At 44.6% G+C, this 18,120-nt stretch overlaps 2 protein-coding genes across 2 annotated transcripts in view; both read right to left on the bottom strand.

Annotated features, from left to right (window-relative positions):
- Positions 1-165: 165 nt before the first annotated feature.
- On the bottom strand, positions 166-3,235 carry LOC125101549 (class I histocompatibility antigen, Gogo-OKO alpha chain-like; the record flags this gene model as incomplete). Its single annotated transcript, XM_047731965.1, has 4 exons — positions 166-404; positions 865-960; positions 2,237-2,416; positions 2,941-3,235. Coding segments are annotated over 4 exons (810 nt in total), but the record flags the coding sequence as incomplete, so codon positions are not given.
- Positions 3,209-18,120, bottom strand: part of LOC125101548 (uncharacterized) — a 28,219-nt gene continuing 13,307 nt past the window's right edge. Inside the window, exon 3 of the mRNA XM_047731964.1 lies at positions 3,209-3,910. Coding sequence (XP_047587920.1) covers positions 3,245-3,910 — 666 coding nt within the window. The 3' untranslated portion in view covers positions 3,209-3,244. The remainder of the gene's footprint in view (positions 3,911-18,120) is intronic.

Genomic DNA, 18,120 nt, shown 5'->3' with positions numbered 1-18,120 from the left:
GGTCTGCGAGGCTGTGGAAGGGAGAAGAAGGAGAGCTGTCAGAAGAAGAAGAAGCAGAAGAAGAAGAGTCCGAGGGAGCAGCAGAGAGAAGAGTCGGCGGGAGCAGAAGAAGAGCTGTAACAGCTCTTGTAAGAGCTATAGGGGCTGTAACAGCTCTTCTAAGAGCTATAAGCGCCGCCAGCGGTCCTGCGCCGCCAGCGGCCCCGAGAAGCCTGCGGCACCAAGACACCAGCAGCCCCGATGCCAGTGGCCCTGCCCACACACCACGACCCTCGGCAGCGGTGCCGCAGGGAACGGCCTAGACGCCAGCAACCTCGCCGTGAACCCTGAGCCGCTGCCTCGCCAGAGCTGTGTCATTCCGGGGAGCGGCTTCGTCTGGGAAGAGGCCTCCTTGGTGAGCGGCCCTGCGGGAGCAGCATCATCAGGGAAGAGGCTCCCTCCAGAGCGGCCTCGCTGGAGCAGCCTTGTCTGTGGAGCGGCCTCGCCAGAGCAGCCTTGTCCGGGGAGCAGCCCTGTCTGGGGAGCGGCCTTGCCAGAGCAGCCTTGTCCGGGGAGCAGCCCTGTCCAGGGAGCCACCTCATTAGCAGCGGCCTCGACTGGGGAATGGCCTCGTCGGTGAGTGGCCTCGTCCAGAGCGGTGGCCTCCTCTGGGGAGCAGCCTTGTCAGAGTGGCGTCATGGGGAGCTCTGCTCATCTGTGTCATCGGTGTTGTCTCCTTGTCATCGTCGCTGTCGTCATCGCCTCTTCATCATTGGGAGCGGCCTCGTCCTGGGAGTGGCTTCCTCCAGAGTGGCCTCTTCTTGGGAGTGGCCCTGTCCGGGGAGCGACCTCACCAGCAGCGGCCTTCTTGGGAGTGGCTCCAACCAGGGAGCGGCCTCATCTGCGGAGCAGCCTCGTGCGGAGCAGCCTCGTCCGGAGCGGCCTTCTTGGGAATGACCTCGTCGGAATCGTCGTTGTCGTCTTTTCGTAAGAGACAGCCCTGACCGGTCAGTTTGATTTTTGATGCTTGGCGTGAAATAAAGCTTTGTTTGATTCTCGTTTTATATCAGTCTCATTCCTTTGATCACGGACCCTAACAATCCTAGTACTGTACCAAAATGAAGTTTCCAGAACTGTTAACTAAAGACATGGCTGTATTGGAAAACACAAAGAAAGGATATTGTAGGGGCACTGGACCAAACTTCTGGAGGTCTATCTACATCAGGGAATTGCCCCTGACCTTCAACTGCTGGGGATCAGGTCTCCAACGGAGGAATATAAAGGTGAAATAATTTATATTATTTAATATAATATTATTTAATATAAAGGTGGAAAATTTGTCCTTCATTTACACAAGTCTTTACTAAAGAGTTAATGTTAGCAATTGGCTCCAGAGTGGCCAAGTACAGGTATGTGGATGGTACCTCTCATTAACAAGGCAGGACAAATTTCTACCTGGGGCTTGAAACCTCTCAGTGGGACAAGAAAACTCAAATTCCCCTCCCACTCCCTTTCCTGAGTGCTTCTTCCTTCACATCACAGTTCCCACCACAGCTCCAGTGACCACAAGAACCAGGGCAGCAATGGTGCCCATGATGGGGATGGTAGGCTCAGGTGGCGGCTCTGGGAAGGGAAGGTGAGGGACCTAGACCTCAGGTTTGAGTCATGACCTCGAGGATGTTTTGCAGAAGAGCTACTTTCTTGGAGAAGGGGTTCCAACCCCAAATCCCTCCTTACCCCATCTCAAGGTGATGGGCTGGGGCATCCCCTTGTGCTGCACATGGCACATGTATCTCTGCTCCTCTCCAGAAGGCACCACTACAGCCGCCTGTAAGGGCCTACTTAATCAGAGGGAGCCATTTTGTTGTTTATGCAGTAAACTTAGATTGACCCTATGCAGTAAACTTAGATTGACCCTGCCCCTCCCTCTACAAGGGCGGGTCAGGCCAGGTAGAGACATCCAATCAGTGGGGCAGGCATATATCTACTAGGGTGAATTGTAATTCAATTGGCCGCCTGTGTGTGACCTAACATGACTGTGCAGTTTTCTCTGTGCATTGCAATCTCATTGGCCACCTATGTATAGCCCGGCTAAACTACCTCTATAAAAGTTAGTCTGTGAGGCTGGGAGGGGTCGCCTCTTTGCAAGAGACGGCCCTGACCGGTCAGTTTGATTCTCGATGCTTGGTGCGAAATAAAGCTTTGCTTGACCTTCACTTTGTATCACTCTCGCTCCTTTGATTACGGACCCTAACACCGCGGAAGTTTCCATCCCCTGTGGGCTTGGTCTCCACAAGCTCTGTGTCCTGGGTCAGGTCCTCCTCATTATGCTGCCAGGTCAGAGTGATCTCCACAGGGTAGAAGCCCAGGGCCCAACACCTCAGGGTGACATCATGGTCAGAGATGGGGTGGCGGGTCACATGTGTGTTGGGGGGTTCTGGGGAAGAAGAATCAGAAAATCTACACTTTGGGTTACCTTCATGGGTCACAAAGCAGCACTTGTGACCAACCTGAGGATGGAAAAGACAATTGGTTTAGGGATCTGAAATAATGTTTTAGAAGCAGGGAGAGATTCCAGGACAGGAGAGTGCAGGTCTAAAGTGGTCCTGACTGTGGGGGACCATCAGTGATTCAGAAAACCTGGAGTCAGACCTCCAAGGATGTTCTCAGGTGGAGTACAAGTCTTGAGAGGGAAAGTCATGGTTTACAAGGTGATTGCCAGGATGGAGGGGACCATTTCAAGGATGGTCTCCAACTGCTCCCCAGGAGAGACTGGATTCCTCAGTTGTCCTTTAGAGAAAAGCAGCCCTCTGGGTGAGTCACTCTCTAGTAGGAACATGAACACACAGGTGGATCTCCCTCTCCTCACCCGTGGGAAGGTGGTGTTCTGATATTGAGTCCATTTCCCTTCCTGGTGGGAAGCCAGCCCCAGGGGAGGGGAAATCAGGAAGGCCCTAGTACCTGTGCGCAGCAGCATCTCCTTCCCCTTCTCCAGGTGCCTGTGGAGCCACTCCATGCATCTGCCCTCCATGTAGTTCCAGTACCGCTGGGCCACACCAGTCGCCTCCCACTTCAGACGGGTGATCTGCGCGGTGGAGTCTGCCTCGGTCCAGGAGCACAGGTCCTTATTCAGGGTGATGTGATCTACGCCATCATAGGCATCACGAAGGTACCGGCACAGAAAGCGCCCATCAGGCCCCACGTCGCAGCCTATCACTCTGGAAGGTGTGAAACCCTGACCCCGGCCCACCAGGACCTATTGTCATTAAAACCTAAACTGAAAACCAAACCCAGTAGAGTCCCCAGGGTTCTTCCCCGCTGGGGGCATGGCGGTGTCCCGCAGCCTCGGGATTTTGCTCCGACACGGAGACTTGGAGCTACCCCGGCCGTCCGTCCGGCCGTCCCTGGGGATGGGGGTCATGATCTGTCTCCTGCCCCTGTTGCTCACCGGCCTCGCTCTGGTTGTAGTAGCCGCCCACTTCTCCCAGCCTCCCTCAGAATGTCTGTGTGCACGTCCTGGGTCCCGGGTCTGCCGGTCCCAATACTCCAGCCCCTCCTGCTCCACCCACCGTGCCCGCGGCTCCATCTTCAGACTGGCAGAGTCGCTGTCAAACTGCGCGAACTGCGTGTCGTCCACGTAGCTGCGTTCCAAATACCGGGGCTCCCCGCGGCCAGGCCGGGACACCACAGTGAACAAATACCTCAGGGAGTGGGAGCCTGCGGCGCGGGGAGGCAGACCTCGTCCGACCCCTCCCCCAACCCGGGTCCGATCCCAGGTGGATGCGGCCGGAGGGGCAGAGGGCAAGGGGTTCACGCGTCGGAAAGGGGGAGGTGGGTAGGGCAAAACATCTGTGAGGTCATGTGGTAAGGGCTCCAAGTGCCAGGCGGCGGAGCAGTGCTTGGGTCTGGCAGCCGCCTCCCTCCTCCCACGCTGAGGCGGTTTCTCCCTCACTCACCGGTCCTGGTCTCTGTCAGGGCCAGGGGCCCCCCGCCCCCGGCAGCAGCAGCAGGAGGAGGGCTGGGACACGCATCACTGGCAACCACCTGTTCTGGGGAGAAGCCGAGTCGCCTGGCCGCCAGTGAAAATACCAGGACCACCGATTGCCTTCTCTAGAAACCCGATAGGCAATGAGAGTGCGAACTGGGGTCGTCTCATGAGTATCCAGGCAGGAGGACCTGACACAGGTTCGGAGAGGAAGTGAAACCAGGGGAGATGCGGACTCTGTTAATAAGGGGCTTTCCGGCCGAAGACACCGCCCTCCCGCCGGACCCTGAGAGACAGGCCTAGGGATTTGTGACTTAGTCCTGATCCCTCTTCTCCTGCAGTAAGTGGTCTTGTCATATTGTCTCACTGAATCAGTGACTCAAGCATTTTGTTTTCAGGATATCTATACAATTTTACAATTTAGTGAGTACTAATATCCAAGGATAATTTTGTTTATGTGGGTTATACCTATCAATACATAACTGGAGCGCCTGGATGGCTCAGTGGGTTAAGCCTCTGCCTTCGGCTCAGGTCATGATCTCGGGGTACTGGAATGAGTCCCGCATCAGGCTCTCTGCTCAGCAGGGAGCCTGCTTCCCCCTCTCTCTCTGCCTGCGTCTCTGCCTATTTGTGATCTGTCACATAAATAAATAAAATCTTAAAAAAAAATACATAACGGTACTAAGAATAAAAGAGGTTTTAAAATTTTTTCAAGAGATAATTTTGAATGATGTTAATAAGCCATTGCATGTTAACAAAAATTTAGTGAAAAATAACTATTTCCAGAAATAAATAGGTCAGTGAGAATATTGATCTTTGTACATATTGCATTGTTGCAAGTCTATCACATAAGAAGACTGCTGGATGTTCACATTTGCAATCTTTTTTATTTAAATTCAATTAGCCAACGTATATTAGATTTTGATAGAATGCTCAGTGATTCATTAGTTGTGATTAACACCCAGTGCTTCCCCCATTCCCCCACTCCCCTCCTTTTTGCAATCCTCAGGTTGTTCCCCCTGGTGTCCAGAATCTCTCATGGTTTGTTTCCCTCTCTGATTTCTTCCCAATTTTCCCTCCCTTCCTCTATGGTCTTCTTCTTCTTCTTTTTTTTAATTTAATTTTTTTCAGTGTTCCAAGATTCATTGTTTATGCACCATACCTAGTGCTCCATGCAATACATGCCCTCCTTAATACCCACCACCAGGCTCACCCAACCCTCCACCCGCCTCCCCTCCCAAACCCTCAGTTTGTTTCTCAGAGTCCACAGTCTCTCATGGTTCATCTCCCCCTCTGATTTCCCCCAACTCACTTCTCCTCCCCTTCACCCAATGTGCTCCATGTTATTTCCTATGCTCCACAAATAAGTGAAACTATATGATAATTTACTCTCTCTGATTGACTTATTTCACTCAGTATAATCTCTTCAGTCCCGTCCATGTTGATACAAACGTTGGGTATTCATCCTTTCTGATGGAGACGTAATACTCCATAGTATATAAGGACCACGTCTTCCCCTTATTCATTCGTCTGGTGAAGGGCATCTTGGTTCTTTCCACAGTTTGGCTACCGTGGCCATTGCTGCTATTAACATTGGGATACAGATGGCCCTTCTTTTCACTACATCTGTATCTTTGGGATAAATACCCAGTAGTGAAATTGCAGGGACATAGGGAAGCTCTATTTTTAATTTCTTAAGGAATCTCCACACTGTTTTCCAAGTGGCTGCACCAACTTGCATTCCTATCAACAGTTTAAGAGGCTTCCCCTTTTTCCACATCCTCTCCAACATACGTTGTTTATTGTCTTGTTAATTTTGGCCATTCTAACTGGTGTAAGGTGGTATCTCAATGTGGTTTTGATTTGAATCTCCATGATGGTTAATGATGATGAACATTTTTTCATGTGTATGATAGCCACTTGTATGTCTTCATTGGAGAAGTGTCTGTTCATGTCTTCTGCCCATTTTTTGATGTGATTACCTGTTTTGTGTGTGTTGAGTTTGAGAAGTTTTTTTTTTAATCATTTTTTAAAATTTATTTTCAGCATAACAGTATTCATTGTTTGTGTACCACACCCAGTGCTCCATGCAACCCGTGCCCTCTCTAATACCCACCACCTGGTTCCCCCAACAGCCCACCCCCCCACCTCTTCAAACCCTTCAGATTGTTTTCAGAGCCCTTAGTCTCTCATTGTTCACCTCCCCTTCCAATTTCCCCCAACTCCCTTCTTCTAACTCCCCATGTCCTCCATGCTATTTGTTATGCTCCACAAATAAGTGAAACCATATGATAATTGACTCTCTCTGCTTGACTTATTTCACTCAGCATAATCTCTTCCAGTCCTGTCCATGTTGCTACAAAAGTTGGGTATTCATCCTTTCTGATGGAGGCATAATACTCCATAGTGTATATGGACCACATCTTCCTTATCCATTCATCCGTTGAAGGGCATCTTGGTTCTTTCCACAGTTTGGCAACCGTGGCCATTGCTGCTATAAACATTGGGGTTCAGATGGCCCTTCTTTTCACTACATCTGTATCTTTGGGGTAAATACCTAGTAGTGCAATTGCAGGGTCATAGGGAAGTTCTATTTTTAATTTCTTGAGGAATCTCCACACTGTTCTCCAAAGAGGCTGCACCAACTTGCATTGCCACCAACAGCGTAAGAGGGTTCCCCTTTCTACACATCCCCTCCAACACATGTTGTTTCCTGTCTTGCTAATTTTGGCCATTCTAACTGATGTAAGGTGATATCTCAATGTGGTTTTAATTTGAATCTCCCTGATGGCTAGTGATGATGAACATTTTTTCATGTGTCTGATAGCCATTTGTATGTCTTCATTGGAGAAGTGTCTGTTCATATCTTCTGCCCATCTTTTGATATGATTATCTGTTTTGTGTGTGTTGAGTTTGAGGAGTTCTTTATAGATCCTGGATATCAACCTTTTGTCTGTACTGTCATTTGCAAATATCTTCTCCCATTCCGTGGGTTGCCTCTTTGTTTTCTTGACTGTTTCCTTTGCTGTGTAGAAGCTTTTGATTTTGATGAAGTCCCAAAAGTTTATTTTGGCTTTTGTTTCCTTTGCCTTTGGAGATTTATCTTGAAAGAAGTTGCTGTGGCTGATATCGAAGAGATTACTGCCTATGTTCTCCTCTAGGATTCTGATGGATTCCTGTCTCACGTTGAGGTCTTTTATCCATTTTGAGTTTATCTTTGTGTACAGTGTAAGAGAATGGTCGAGTTTCATTCTTCTACATATAGCTGCCCAGTTTTCCCAGCACCATTTATTGAAGAGACTGTCTTTTTTCCACTGTATATTTTGTCCTGTTTTGTTGAAGATTAACTAACCATAGAGTTGAGGGTCCATATCTGGGCTCTCTACTCTGTTCCACTGGTCTATGTGTCTGTTTTTATGCCAGTACCATGCTGTCTTGGTGATCACAGCTTTGTAGTAAAGCTTGAAATCAGGTAATGTGATGCCCCCAGTTTCATTTTTGTTTTTCAACATTTCCTTAGCGATTCTTCTGGTTCCATACAAATTTTTGGATTATTTGCTCCAGCTCTTTGAAGAATACCGGTGGAATTTTGATTGGAATAGCATTAAAAGTATAGATTGCTCTAGGCAGTATAGACTTTTAACAATGTTTATTCTTCTGATCCAAGAGCATGGAATGGTCTTCCATCTTTTTGTGTCTTCTTCAATTTCTTTCATGAGTGTTCTGTAGTTCCTCGAGTACAGATCCTTTACCTCTTTGGTTAGGTTTATTCCCAGGTATCTTATGGTTCTTGGTGCTATAGTAAATGGAATCGATTCTCTCATTTCCCTTTCTGTATTTTCATTGTTAGTGTATAAGAAAGCCACCGATTTCTGTACATTGACTTTGTATCCTGCCATGTTACTGAATTGCTGTATGAGTTCTAGTAGTTTGGGGGTGGGGTCTTTTGGGTTTTCCATATAAAGAATCATGTCATCTGCGAAGAGAGAGAGTTTGACTTCTTCATTGCCAATTTGGATACCTTTTATTTCTCTTTGTTGTCTGATTGCTGTTGCTAGGACTTCTCATACTATGTTGAACAAGAGTGGTGAGAGTGGGCATCCTTGTCGTGTTCCTGATCTCAACGGAAGGCTGCAAGCTTTTTCCCATTGAGGATGATATTTGCTGTGGGTCTTTCAAAGGTAGATTTGATGAAGTTCAGGAATGTTCCCTCTATCCCTATACTTTGAAGCATTGTAATCAGGAACGGATGCTGGATTTTGTCAAATGCTTTTTCTGCATCAATTGAGAGGACCATGTGGTTCTTCTCTCTTTTCTTTTTTTTTTTTCTTCTCTCTTTTCTTATTAATTTGTTCTATCACATTGATTGATTTGCAAATGTTGAACCATCCTTGTAGCCCAGAAATGAATCCCGCCTGGTCATGGTAGATAATCTTTTTAATGTGCTGTTGGATCCTGTTTGCTAGGATCTTGTTGAGAATCTTAGCATCCATATTCATCAGTGATATTGGTCTGAAATTCTCCTTTTTGGTGGGGTCTTTGTCTGGTTTGGGGATCAGGGTAATGCTGGTTTCATAGAAAGAGTCTGGAAGTTTTCCTTCTGCTTCAATTTTTTGAAACAGCTTCAGGAGAATAGGTGTTATTTCTTCTTTGAAAGTTTGGTAGAATTCCCCAGGGAATCCGTCAGGTCCTGGGCTCTTGTTTTTGGGGAGGTTTTTGATCACTGCTTCAATCTCGTTACTAGATATCAGTCTATTTAGATTGTCAATTTCTTCCTGGTTCAATTTTGGGAGTTTATAGTTTTCCAGGAATGCATCCATTTCATCTAGGTTGCTTAGCTTATTGGCATATAAGTGCTGATAATAACTTCTTCTTTTTTTTTTTAAAGATTTTATTTATTTATTTGTCAGAGAGAGAGAGGGAGAGAGAGCAAGCACAAGCAGACAGAATGGCAGGCAGAGGCAGAGGGAGAAGCAGGCTCCCTGATGAGCAAGGAGCCCGATGTGGGACTCGATCCCAGGACGCTGGGATCATGACCTGAGCCGAAGGCAGCTGCTTAACCAACTGAGCCACCCAGGCGTCCCATAACTTCTGATGATTGTTTCTACTTCCTTGGTGTTAGTTGTGATCTCTCCCTTTTCATTCATAATTTTATTAATTTGGGCTTTCTCTCTTTTCTTTTGGATTAGTGTGGCTAATGGTTTATCGATCTTATTGATTCTTTCAAAAACCAGCTTCTAGTTTCATTGATACCTTCTACTGTATTGCTGGTTTCTACCTCATTGATCTCAGCTCTAATCTTGATGATTTCCCTTCTTATGTGTGGAGTTGGTTTGATTTGTTGTTGATTCTCCAGTTCTTTAAGGTATAGAGACAGCTGCTGTGTTCTGGATTTTTCAATTTTTTTGAGGGAGGCTTGGATGGCTATGTATTTCCCCCTTAGGACCGCCTTTGCTGTATCCCATAGGTTTTGTGCTGAAGTGTCTTCATTCTCATTGGTTTCCATGAATTGTTTAACTTCTTCTTTGATCTCCTGGTTGATGCAAGCATTCTTAAGCAAGGTGGTCTTTAGCTTCCAGGTGTTTGAGTTCCTTCCAAACTTTTCCTTGTGATTGAGCTCCAGTTTCAAAGCATTGTGATCTGAGAATATGCAGGGAATAATCTCAGTCTTGTGGTATCGGTTGAGCCCTGATTTGTGACCCAGTATGTGGTCTATTCTTGAGAAGGTTCCATGTGCACTTGAGAAGAATGAGTATTCTGTTGTTTTAGGGTGGAATATTCTGTATATATCTATGAGGTCCTTCTGGCCCAATGTGTCATTCAATGCTCTTGTTTCTTTCTTTCTTTTTTTTTAAAGATTTTATTTATTTATTTGACACAGAGAAAGAGAGAGAGAGAGAGAGAGAGATCACAAGGAGGCAGAGAGGCAGGCAGAGAGAGGGGGGAAGCAGGCTCCCCACTGAGCAGAGAGCCCGATGCAGGGCTCGATCCCAGGACCCTGAGATCATGACCTGAGCTGAAGGCAGAGGCTCAACCCACTGAGCCACCCAGGCGCCCCAATGCTCTTGTTTCTTTATTGATTTTCTGCTTCAATGATCTGTCTATTTATGAGAGTGGCATATTAAGATCTCCTACTACTAATGTATTCATATCAATATGACTCTTTATCTTGATTAACAGTTTTCTTATGTAATTGGCTGCTCCCATATTGGGGGCATAGATATTTACAATTTTTAGATCATCTTGGTGGATAGTCCCTTTAAGAATTATGTAGTGTCCTTCTGTATCTCTGACTACAGTCTTTAGTTTAAAATCTAATTTATCTGATATGAGAATTGCTACCCCAGCCTTCTTTTGAGGCCCATTGGCATGAAAAATGCTTTTCCCTCCCTTCACTTTTAGTCTGGGTGTATCCTTAGGTTCAAAATGGGTCTCTTGTAGACAATCTATGGATGGGTCCTGTCGTTTTATCCAATCTGCAACCCTGTGCCATTTTATGGGCGCATTTAGGCCATTCACATTGAGAGTGATTATTGATAGATACGTTTTTATTGACATCGTGTTACCTTTGAAGTCTTTCTTTCTGTAGATTGTCTCTATATTTCTGTTCAATGCTATTCTTGGGGTTTTTCCTCTTTTATAGAACCCCCGTTAATATTTCCTGCAGTGTCGGCTTGGTGGTTGCATAGTCTTTTAAGCCTTGCTGGTCTTGGAAACTTTTTATCTCTCCATCCACTTTGAATGTCAGTCTTGCTGGATAAAGTATTCTTTGCTGCATGTTCTTCTCATTTAGTGCCCTAAATATATCTTGCCAGCCCTTTCTGGCTTGCCAGGTGTCTCTGTGGACAAGTCTGACCTTATTCTGATGGGCTTTCCTCTGTAAGTAAGGAGCCTCTTTGTCCTAGCGGCTTTCAAGAGATTATACCTACAATTATGATTCCTCAATTTGACTATCAGGTGCCTTGATGTTTTTCTGGAATCTATAATCTTGGGTGGAGACCATTCGGCCTCTAGTACATGAACGCTGGTTCCATTCACGAGATTGGGAAAATTTTCATGAAGAACTTGTTCCACTATATCTTCTAGACTTCTTTCTTTCTCCTCCCCTTCAGGGATTCCAATAATTCTGACGTTGGAACGTTTCATGGCATCATTTATTTCCCTGATTCTATTTTCATGGTTTCTAAGCTGTTTGTTCCAGGCTTCCTCTTGATCCTCTTGATCCTTTCTCTCTATCTGTTTGTCCTCCAGATCACTATCTATCTTCTGTCTCAGTTACCCTAGCTTTGAGAGAATTTAGATTAGATTGGAACTCATTGAGAGCATTGTGAACCTCAGCCCTGGTAGCTTTTAGCTCTGCCCTAACATTGTGAAGATCCTGTCTGGTCGCTTTCAGCTCGGCCCTAATCAGTTCCATTTGGTCATCCATGGCTTTCTCCAACCTAGCTATTGCCTGGATAATTGTTAGCCTGAATTCTCTTTCTGACATATTGTCTATGTTGATAGCTGTTAGCTCTGTTGCAGAAGGTCCATCCTCTGTATTTTTCTTCTGTTGGGCATTCCTCCTCCTAGTCATTTTGGTGAGAGATGACTGAACAGATGTAGCTGGTTGTATCGACCGTGGTGCAGTCTGGGTGTACCCTGGAACACTTCTGAGCAATCAGGATTCCCCACCCAAATGAGAGAAAAAAGAAAAGAAAAAGAAAAAAAAATGAGAGAGAGAGAGAGAGACAGGAAAGAAAGGGAAGATGAAAGAGAAGGTTCAGCCCAAATGGGCCCCAAGGTAAGATTTATGAGGTTACAAACAAAAACAGACAAACAAAAAGACTGATAAAAGTATATAACAAGAGAAAAAAAAATATATGCAAATAAAGGAAGAACCTTGTCTAAAAGGACCCCAAGTTTAAGATTTATATACTATCAGGACAAACATAAAAACACAGAAACACTGGTGGAAGAAAAAGATGGGAGAGTGGTTGTAAATTCTCAGTGTGGGCGAGGAAGGTTGTTTTGATTCTTCCTGGATGTATCTTGATATCTTTGTTAAAGGACTCAACTTTCCTAGGCTAAAGGGGGATTAAAAATTGGTTTACCTATAGGGGTAGTATTGATTGGGGAAAGGGGATTACTTTGAAGTTTAAGTCTATATGGATATTAGAAAATAAAAATAAAAAAGGAATAAACTAGACTAAACTAAACTAAAATTAAAAAAATTCAAAAAATAGAAATGCAAAAGAAAAACACAGGTGTATGTATCAAAAAGTTCAGGTTAGGGGCGCCTGGGTGGCTCAGTGGGTTGAGCCGCTGCCTTCGGCTCAGGTCATGATCCCAGGTCCTGGGTTCGAGCCCCACATCGGGCTTTCTGCTCGGCGGGGAGCCTGCTTCCTCCTCTCTCTCTGCCTGCCTCTCTGCCTACTTGTGATTTCTCTCTGTCAAAAAAAAAAAAAAAAAAAAAAAAGTTCAGGTTAGAAGGTTATTATGGAATTTGATGTACTGGACAGCTCGCTGTGATGGTAAATAGGTTAAAAAATTATCTATATTAAAAAAATGAGCCAGAATAGTGGGAACAAATTAAAAAAATAAAAGTTGTCCTATGAAGTAGTGGTGATGGTTCTCTTGTAGTCTTTTTTTTTTTTTTTCTTTCCTGGTTGGTTTTCTGGGGGAGGGGCCTGCCTTGTGGGTTTTCAGTCAATGATGTTCCCTGAGTTAAGTCCTCCAGTCCCCCTCAAAGGGGTGGGCTCTGAGGAAACCGGTTTTTTCAGGCTTTTGTTCTCTGGAGGTTTTTATGTTTGTTAACCTTTTTTTTTTTTTTTTTTTCCCTCTCACCTTGACCACTTTTGATGGTTTTTGTAGGTTTAGAGGAAAGCAAACTGCACCCTGACCTCCCTCTCAGAGAGAAGCCTCAGTCTGTTCTTTTGTGGGTGTTGCAGAGCCCATATAAATTCCCCCTTGGCCCCTGGCAGAGCAGGTTCCGAGTCGCGGTCCCTGGGGACGCAGGATCTTCTGCTTGTACCCAAAACCAAAGCAGCAGCAGCTGTTTGGGTAGCTCCAGACCACCAGAGAGGTTCCAAGCAGCGATCACACACTGAAATTTTCCCGCTGGCCCGGGCTGGGAGTGCCTGGTCTTTCTGGGTCTAAGAGCGCCCGGCTTGCGTGTACCTTTTTCAGGGGAGGCTGTGGGTCGCGCGCGCATCTCAGGCTCTGAGAACGGGGCGCAGGTCCAAAAGCACCAGGCTGGGCCTTCGTGCACCTCTCTTAGGGGAGAGTTTTGGGTGTGCGTCTTAGGCTCTGAAACAATGGCGCGTGTCAAAGAGCGCCGGCTGGGCCTTTGTACCTCTCTCAGGGGAGGATGAGGGGCGCATGCATCTTAGGCTCTGTAGCAGGGCTCGAGCGTTCTGCCATCCGGCGTGGCTCCCATCCCCTCACAGGGGCCAGAACCCACGCAATCTCGGGCTCGCTGGCGGCTCAGGGACCAAGACCTGGTTTCTCCACCGCACTCTCTCTGGCTCAGCGCCAGAGGAGGCTGTCCTGGGACAGGGGACTTAAGCCCCTGTCCCTAGCCATCCCAATTCCCACAATTCCCCCCCCCCCCCCCCCCCCCCGTCCCGTGATCTTTTGCTCTTTTGGAGTGCTTTCAACCAGTCTCCAAGTTAATGCTGGTCCCCAGACGCAGGGCACTCTCACTCGTATTAGGGGTATTACTTTCCAACCGGTCACCTCTGGTGGCTCCCTCCCCCTTTTGTTTATCTTCCTATATCAGTCCGCCTTTCCCACTCCGCTTTACCCACCCACTGGCGTCTTCTGCCCCTGTAGAGATCCAGATGTGTATAATTCTGATTTCAGGCTGATTTCATGGGTGATCGGAGTTCTTTGGTAGGTAATCAGCTCACTTTAGGGTACAGGTTGAAAAGGCACCTCCTCCTACTTCCCTGCCATCTTGTCCCTTTGAGAAGTTTTTTATAGATCCTGGATAAGAGCCTTTTGTCTGTACTGTCATTTGCAAATAACTTCTCCCATTCTGTGGGTTGCCTCTTTGTTTTATTGACTGTTTCCTTTGCTGCGCAGAAGCTTTTGATCTTGATGAAGTCCCAAAAGTTCATTTTTGCTTTTGTTTCCTTTGCCTTTGGAGACATATCTTGAAAGAAGTGCTGTGGCTGATATCGAAGAGGTTACTGCCTATGCTCTCCTCTAGGATTCTGATGGATTCCTGTCGCACATTGAGATCTTTTATCCATTTGGAGTTTATCTTTGTGTATGGTGTAAGAAAATGGTGGAGTTTCATTCTATGCATAGCTGCCCAATTTTCCCAGCACAGTTTATTGAAGACACTGTCTTTTTTCCACTGTATATTCTTTCCTGCTTTGTCGAAGATTATTTGACCATAGAGTTGAGGGTCCATATCTGGGCTCTCTACTCTGTTCCACTGGTCTATGTGTCTGTTTTTGTGCCAGTACCATGCTGTCTTGGTGATCACAGCTTTGTAGTAAAGCTTGAAATCAGGCAACGTGATGCCCCCAGTTTTGTTTTTCTTTTTCAACATTTCCTTAGTAATTTGGGGTCTCTTCTGATTCCATACAAATTTTAGGATTGTTTCAGCTCTTTGAAAAATGCCAGTGGAATTTTGACTGGAATGGCATTGTAAGTATAGATTGCTCTAGGTAGTATAGATATTTTAACAATGTTTATCCTTCCAATCCATGAGCATGGAATGGTCTTCCATCTTTTTGTGTTTTCTTCAATTTCTTTCATGAGTGTTCTGTAGTTCCTCGAGTACAGATCCTTTACCTCTTTGGTTAGGTTTATTCCCAGGTACCTTATGGTTTTTGGTGCTATAGTAAATGGAATCGATTCTCTCATTTCCCTTTCTGTATTTTCATTGTTAGTGTATAAGAAAGCCACTGATTTCTGTACATTGACTTTGTATACTACTTCATTACTGAATTGCTGTATGAGTTCTAGTAGTTGGGGGTGGAGTCTTTTGGGTTTTGCATAGAAAGTATCATGTCATTTGCAAAGCGAGAGAGTTTGACATTGCCAATTCAAATACCTTTTATTTCTTTTTGTTGTCTGATTGCTGTTGCTAGGACTTCTAATATTATGTTGAATGAGAGTGATGAAATTGGGCATCCTTGCTGTGTTCCTGATCTCAAAGGGAAGGCTGTCAGCTTTTCCCCATTGAGGATGATACTCGTTGTGGGTTTTTTGTAGATAGATTTTATGAAGTTGAGGAATGTTTTCTATCCTTATACTTTGAAGTGTAAGGATATACTATCCTTATACTTTGAAGGTTTTAATTAGATAAGGATGCTATATCTTGTCATATGCTTTTTCTGCATCAATTGTGAGGACCAGGTGGTTCTTCTCTCTTCTCTTATTGATTTGTTTTATCATGTTGATTGATTTTGGAATGTTGAACCACCCTTGCAACCCAGGGATGAATCCCACCTGGTCGAGGTGGATAATCTTTTTAATGGGCTGTTGGATCCTGTTTGCTAGGATCTTGTTGAGAATCTTAGCATCCATATTCATCAGTGATATTGGTCTGAAATTCTCCTTTATGGTGGGGTCTTTGCCTGGTTTGGGGATCAGGGTAATGCTGGTTTCATAGAAAGAGTCTGGAAGTTTTCCTTCTGCTTCAATTTTTTGAAACAGCTTCAGGAGAATAGGTGTTATTTCTTCTTTGAAAGTTTGGTAGAATTCCCCAGGGAATCCGTCAGGTCCTGGGCTCTTGTTTTTGGGGAGGTTTTTGATCACTGCTTCAATCTCGTTACTAGATATCAGTCTATTCAGGTTGTTAATTTCTTCCTGGTTCAATTTTGGAAGTTTATAGTTTTCCGGGAATGTATCCATTTCATCTAGGTTGCTTAATTTCTTGGCATATAAGTGTTGATAATAATTTCTGATGATTGTTTCTATTTCCTTGGTGTTAGTTGTGATCTCTCCCTTTTCATTCATAATTTTATTAATTTTCACCTTCTCTCCTTTCTTTTGGATTAGTTTGGCCAATTGATATTACTGATCTTTCAAAAAAAAACCAGCTTCTAGTTTCATCGATGTGTTCTACTGTATCTCTAGTTTCTATCTCATTGATCTCTGTCTCTAATCTTGATCATTTCCCTTGTTGTGTGTGGAGTTGGCTTAATTTGTTGTTGATTCTCTAGTTCTTTAAGGTGTAGAGACAGCTGGTATATTCTGGATTTTTCAATTTTTTTGAGGGAGGCTTGGATGGCTATGTATTTCCCCCCTAGGACCGCCTTTGCTGTATCCCATAGGTTTTGGACCGAAGTGTCTTCATTCTCATTGGTTTCCATGAATTGTTTAAGTTCTTCTTTGATCTCCAAGCATTCTTAAGCAAGGTGGTCTTTAGCTTCCAGGTGTTTGAGTTCCTTCCAAACTTTTCCTTGTGATTGAGCTCCAGTTTCAAAGCATTGTGATCTGAGAATATGCAGGGAATAATCTCAATCTTTTGGTATCAGTTGAGCCCTGATTTGTGACCCAGTATGTGGTCTATTCTTGAGAAGGTTCCATGTGCACTCCAGAAGAACGAGTATTCTGTTGTTTTAGGGTGGAATGTTCTGTATATATCTGGTTCAATATGTCATTCAATGCTCTTGTTTCTTTATTGATTTTCTGCTTGGATGATCTGTCTATTACTGAGAGTGGCATGTTAAGATGTCCTACTATTAATATATTCATATCAATGACTCTTTATCTTGATTAACAGTTTTCTTATGTAATTGACTGCTCCCATATTGGGGGCATAAATATTTATAATTGTTAGATCTTCTTGGTGGATATTCCCTTTAAGAATTATGTAGTGTCCTTCTGTACCTCTGACAACAGTCTTTAGCTTAAAATCTAATTTATCTGATATGAGAATCACTACCCCAGCCTTCTTTTGAGGCCCACTGGCATGAAAGATGGTTCTCTATTCCTTCACTTTCAGTCTGGGTGTATCCTTAGTTTCGAAATGGGTCTCTTGTAGACAACATATGGATGGGTCCTGTCATTTTATCCAATCTGCAACCCTGTGTCATTTAATGGGTGCATTTAGGCCACTCATGTTGAGGGTGATTATTGAGAGATATGTTTTTATTGACATCGTGTTACCTGTAAAGTCTTTGTTTCTATAGATTGTCTCCATATATTTCTGTTCAATGATATTCTTAGGATTTTTCCTTTTTAGAACTCTCCATAATATTTCCTGCAGTGTCAGCTTGGTGGTCGCATACTCTTTGAAGCCTTGCTGGTCTTGGGAGCTCTTTATCTCTCCATCCATTTTGAATGTCAGTCTTGCTGGATAAAGTATTCTTGGCTGCATGTTCTTCTCATTTAGTGCCCTGAATACATCTTGCCAGCCCTTTCTGGTTGCCAGGTTTCTGTGGACTGGTCTGACATTATTCTGATGAGTGTTCCTCTGTACATAAGGAATCTCTTCCCCCTAGCTGCTTCAAGAGCTCCTGTCTAAAATTACGATTCATCATTTTCATAATCAGCTATCTCGAGGTCTTTCTAGATTCTATGACCTTGGGGGTAGACCTTTCTGCTTCTAGGATACAAATGCTGGTTCCATTAGACAGATTGGGATAATTTTCATGGAGAATTTGCTCAACTATATCCTCTGGTCTTCATTCTTTCTCCTCCCCCTCAGGGATTCCAATAATTCTGACGTTGGAACATTTCATGGCATCATTTATTTCCCTAATTCTGTTTTCATAGCTTCTAAGTTGTTTGTTCCAGGCTTCCTCCTGATCCTTTTTCTCTATCAGTTTGTCCTCTAGATCACTAATTCTATCTTCTGCCTCAGTTACCCTAGTTGTTAGAGAATTTAGATTAGATTGAAACTCATTGAGAGCATTGTTAATATCATCCCTGGTGGCTTTCTCTTCTCCCCTAATAAATTCCATTTTGTCATTAAAGGCTTTCTCCAACCTAGCCATTGCCTGGATAATTATTAGCCTGAATTCATTCCCTTTCAAATGTACTATTTATGTCCATATTCAGTAGCTCTGGGGGAGAGGGCACAGTCTCTGAATTTTTCCTCTGTTGGGAATTCCTCCTTCCAGTCATTTTGGTGAGAGATGGCTGAAGGGATGTGTAGCTGAATGTATCAACTGTGATACAGGCAAGGTGCACTCTGGAATGCTTCTCAGCAA

Source organism: Lutra lutra, chromosome 6, assembly GCF_902655055.1.
Source record: "Lutra lutra chromosome 6, mLutLut1.2, whole genome shotgun sequence".
Taxonomy (NCBI): Eukaryota; Metazoa; Chordata; class Mammalia; order Carnivora; family Mustelidae; genus Lutra; species Lutra lutra.
Note: the sequence above shows the minus strand (reverse complement) of the source record. Positions and strands in the feature narration are given on the sequence as shown.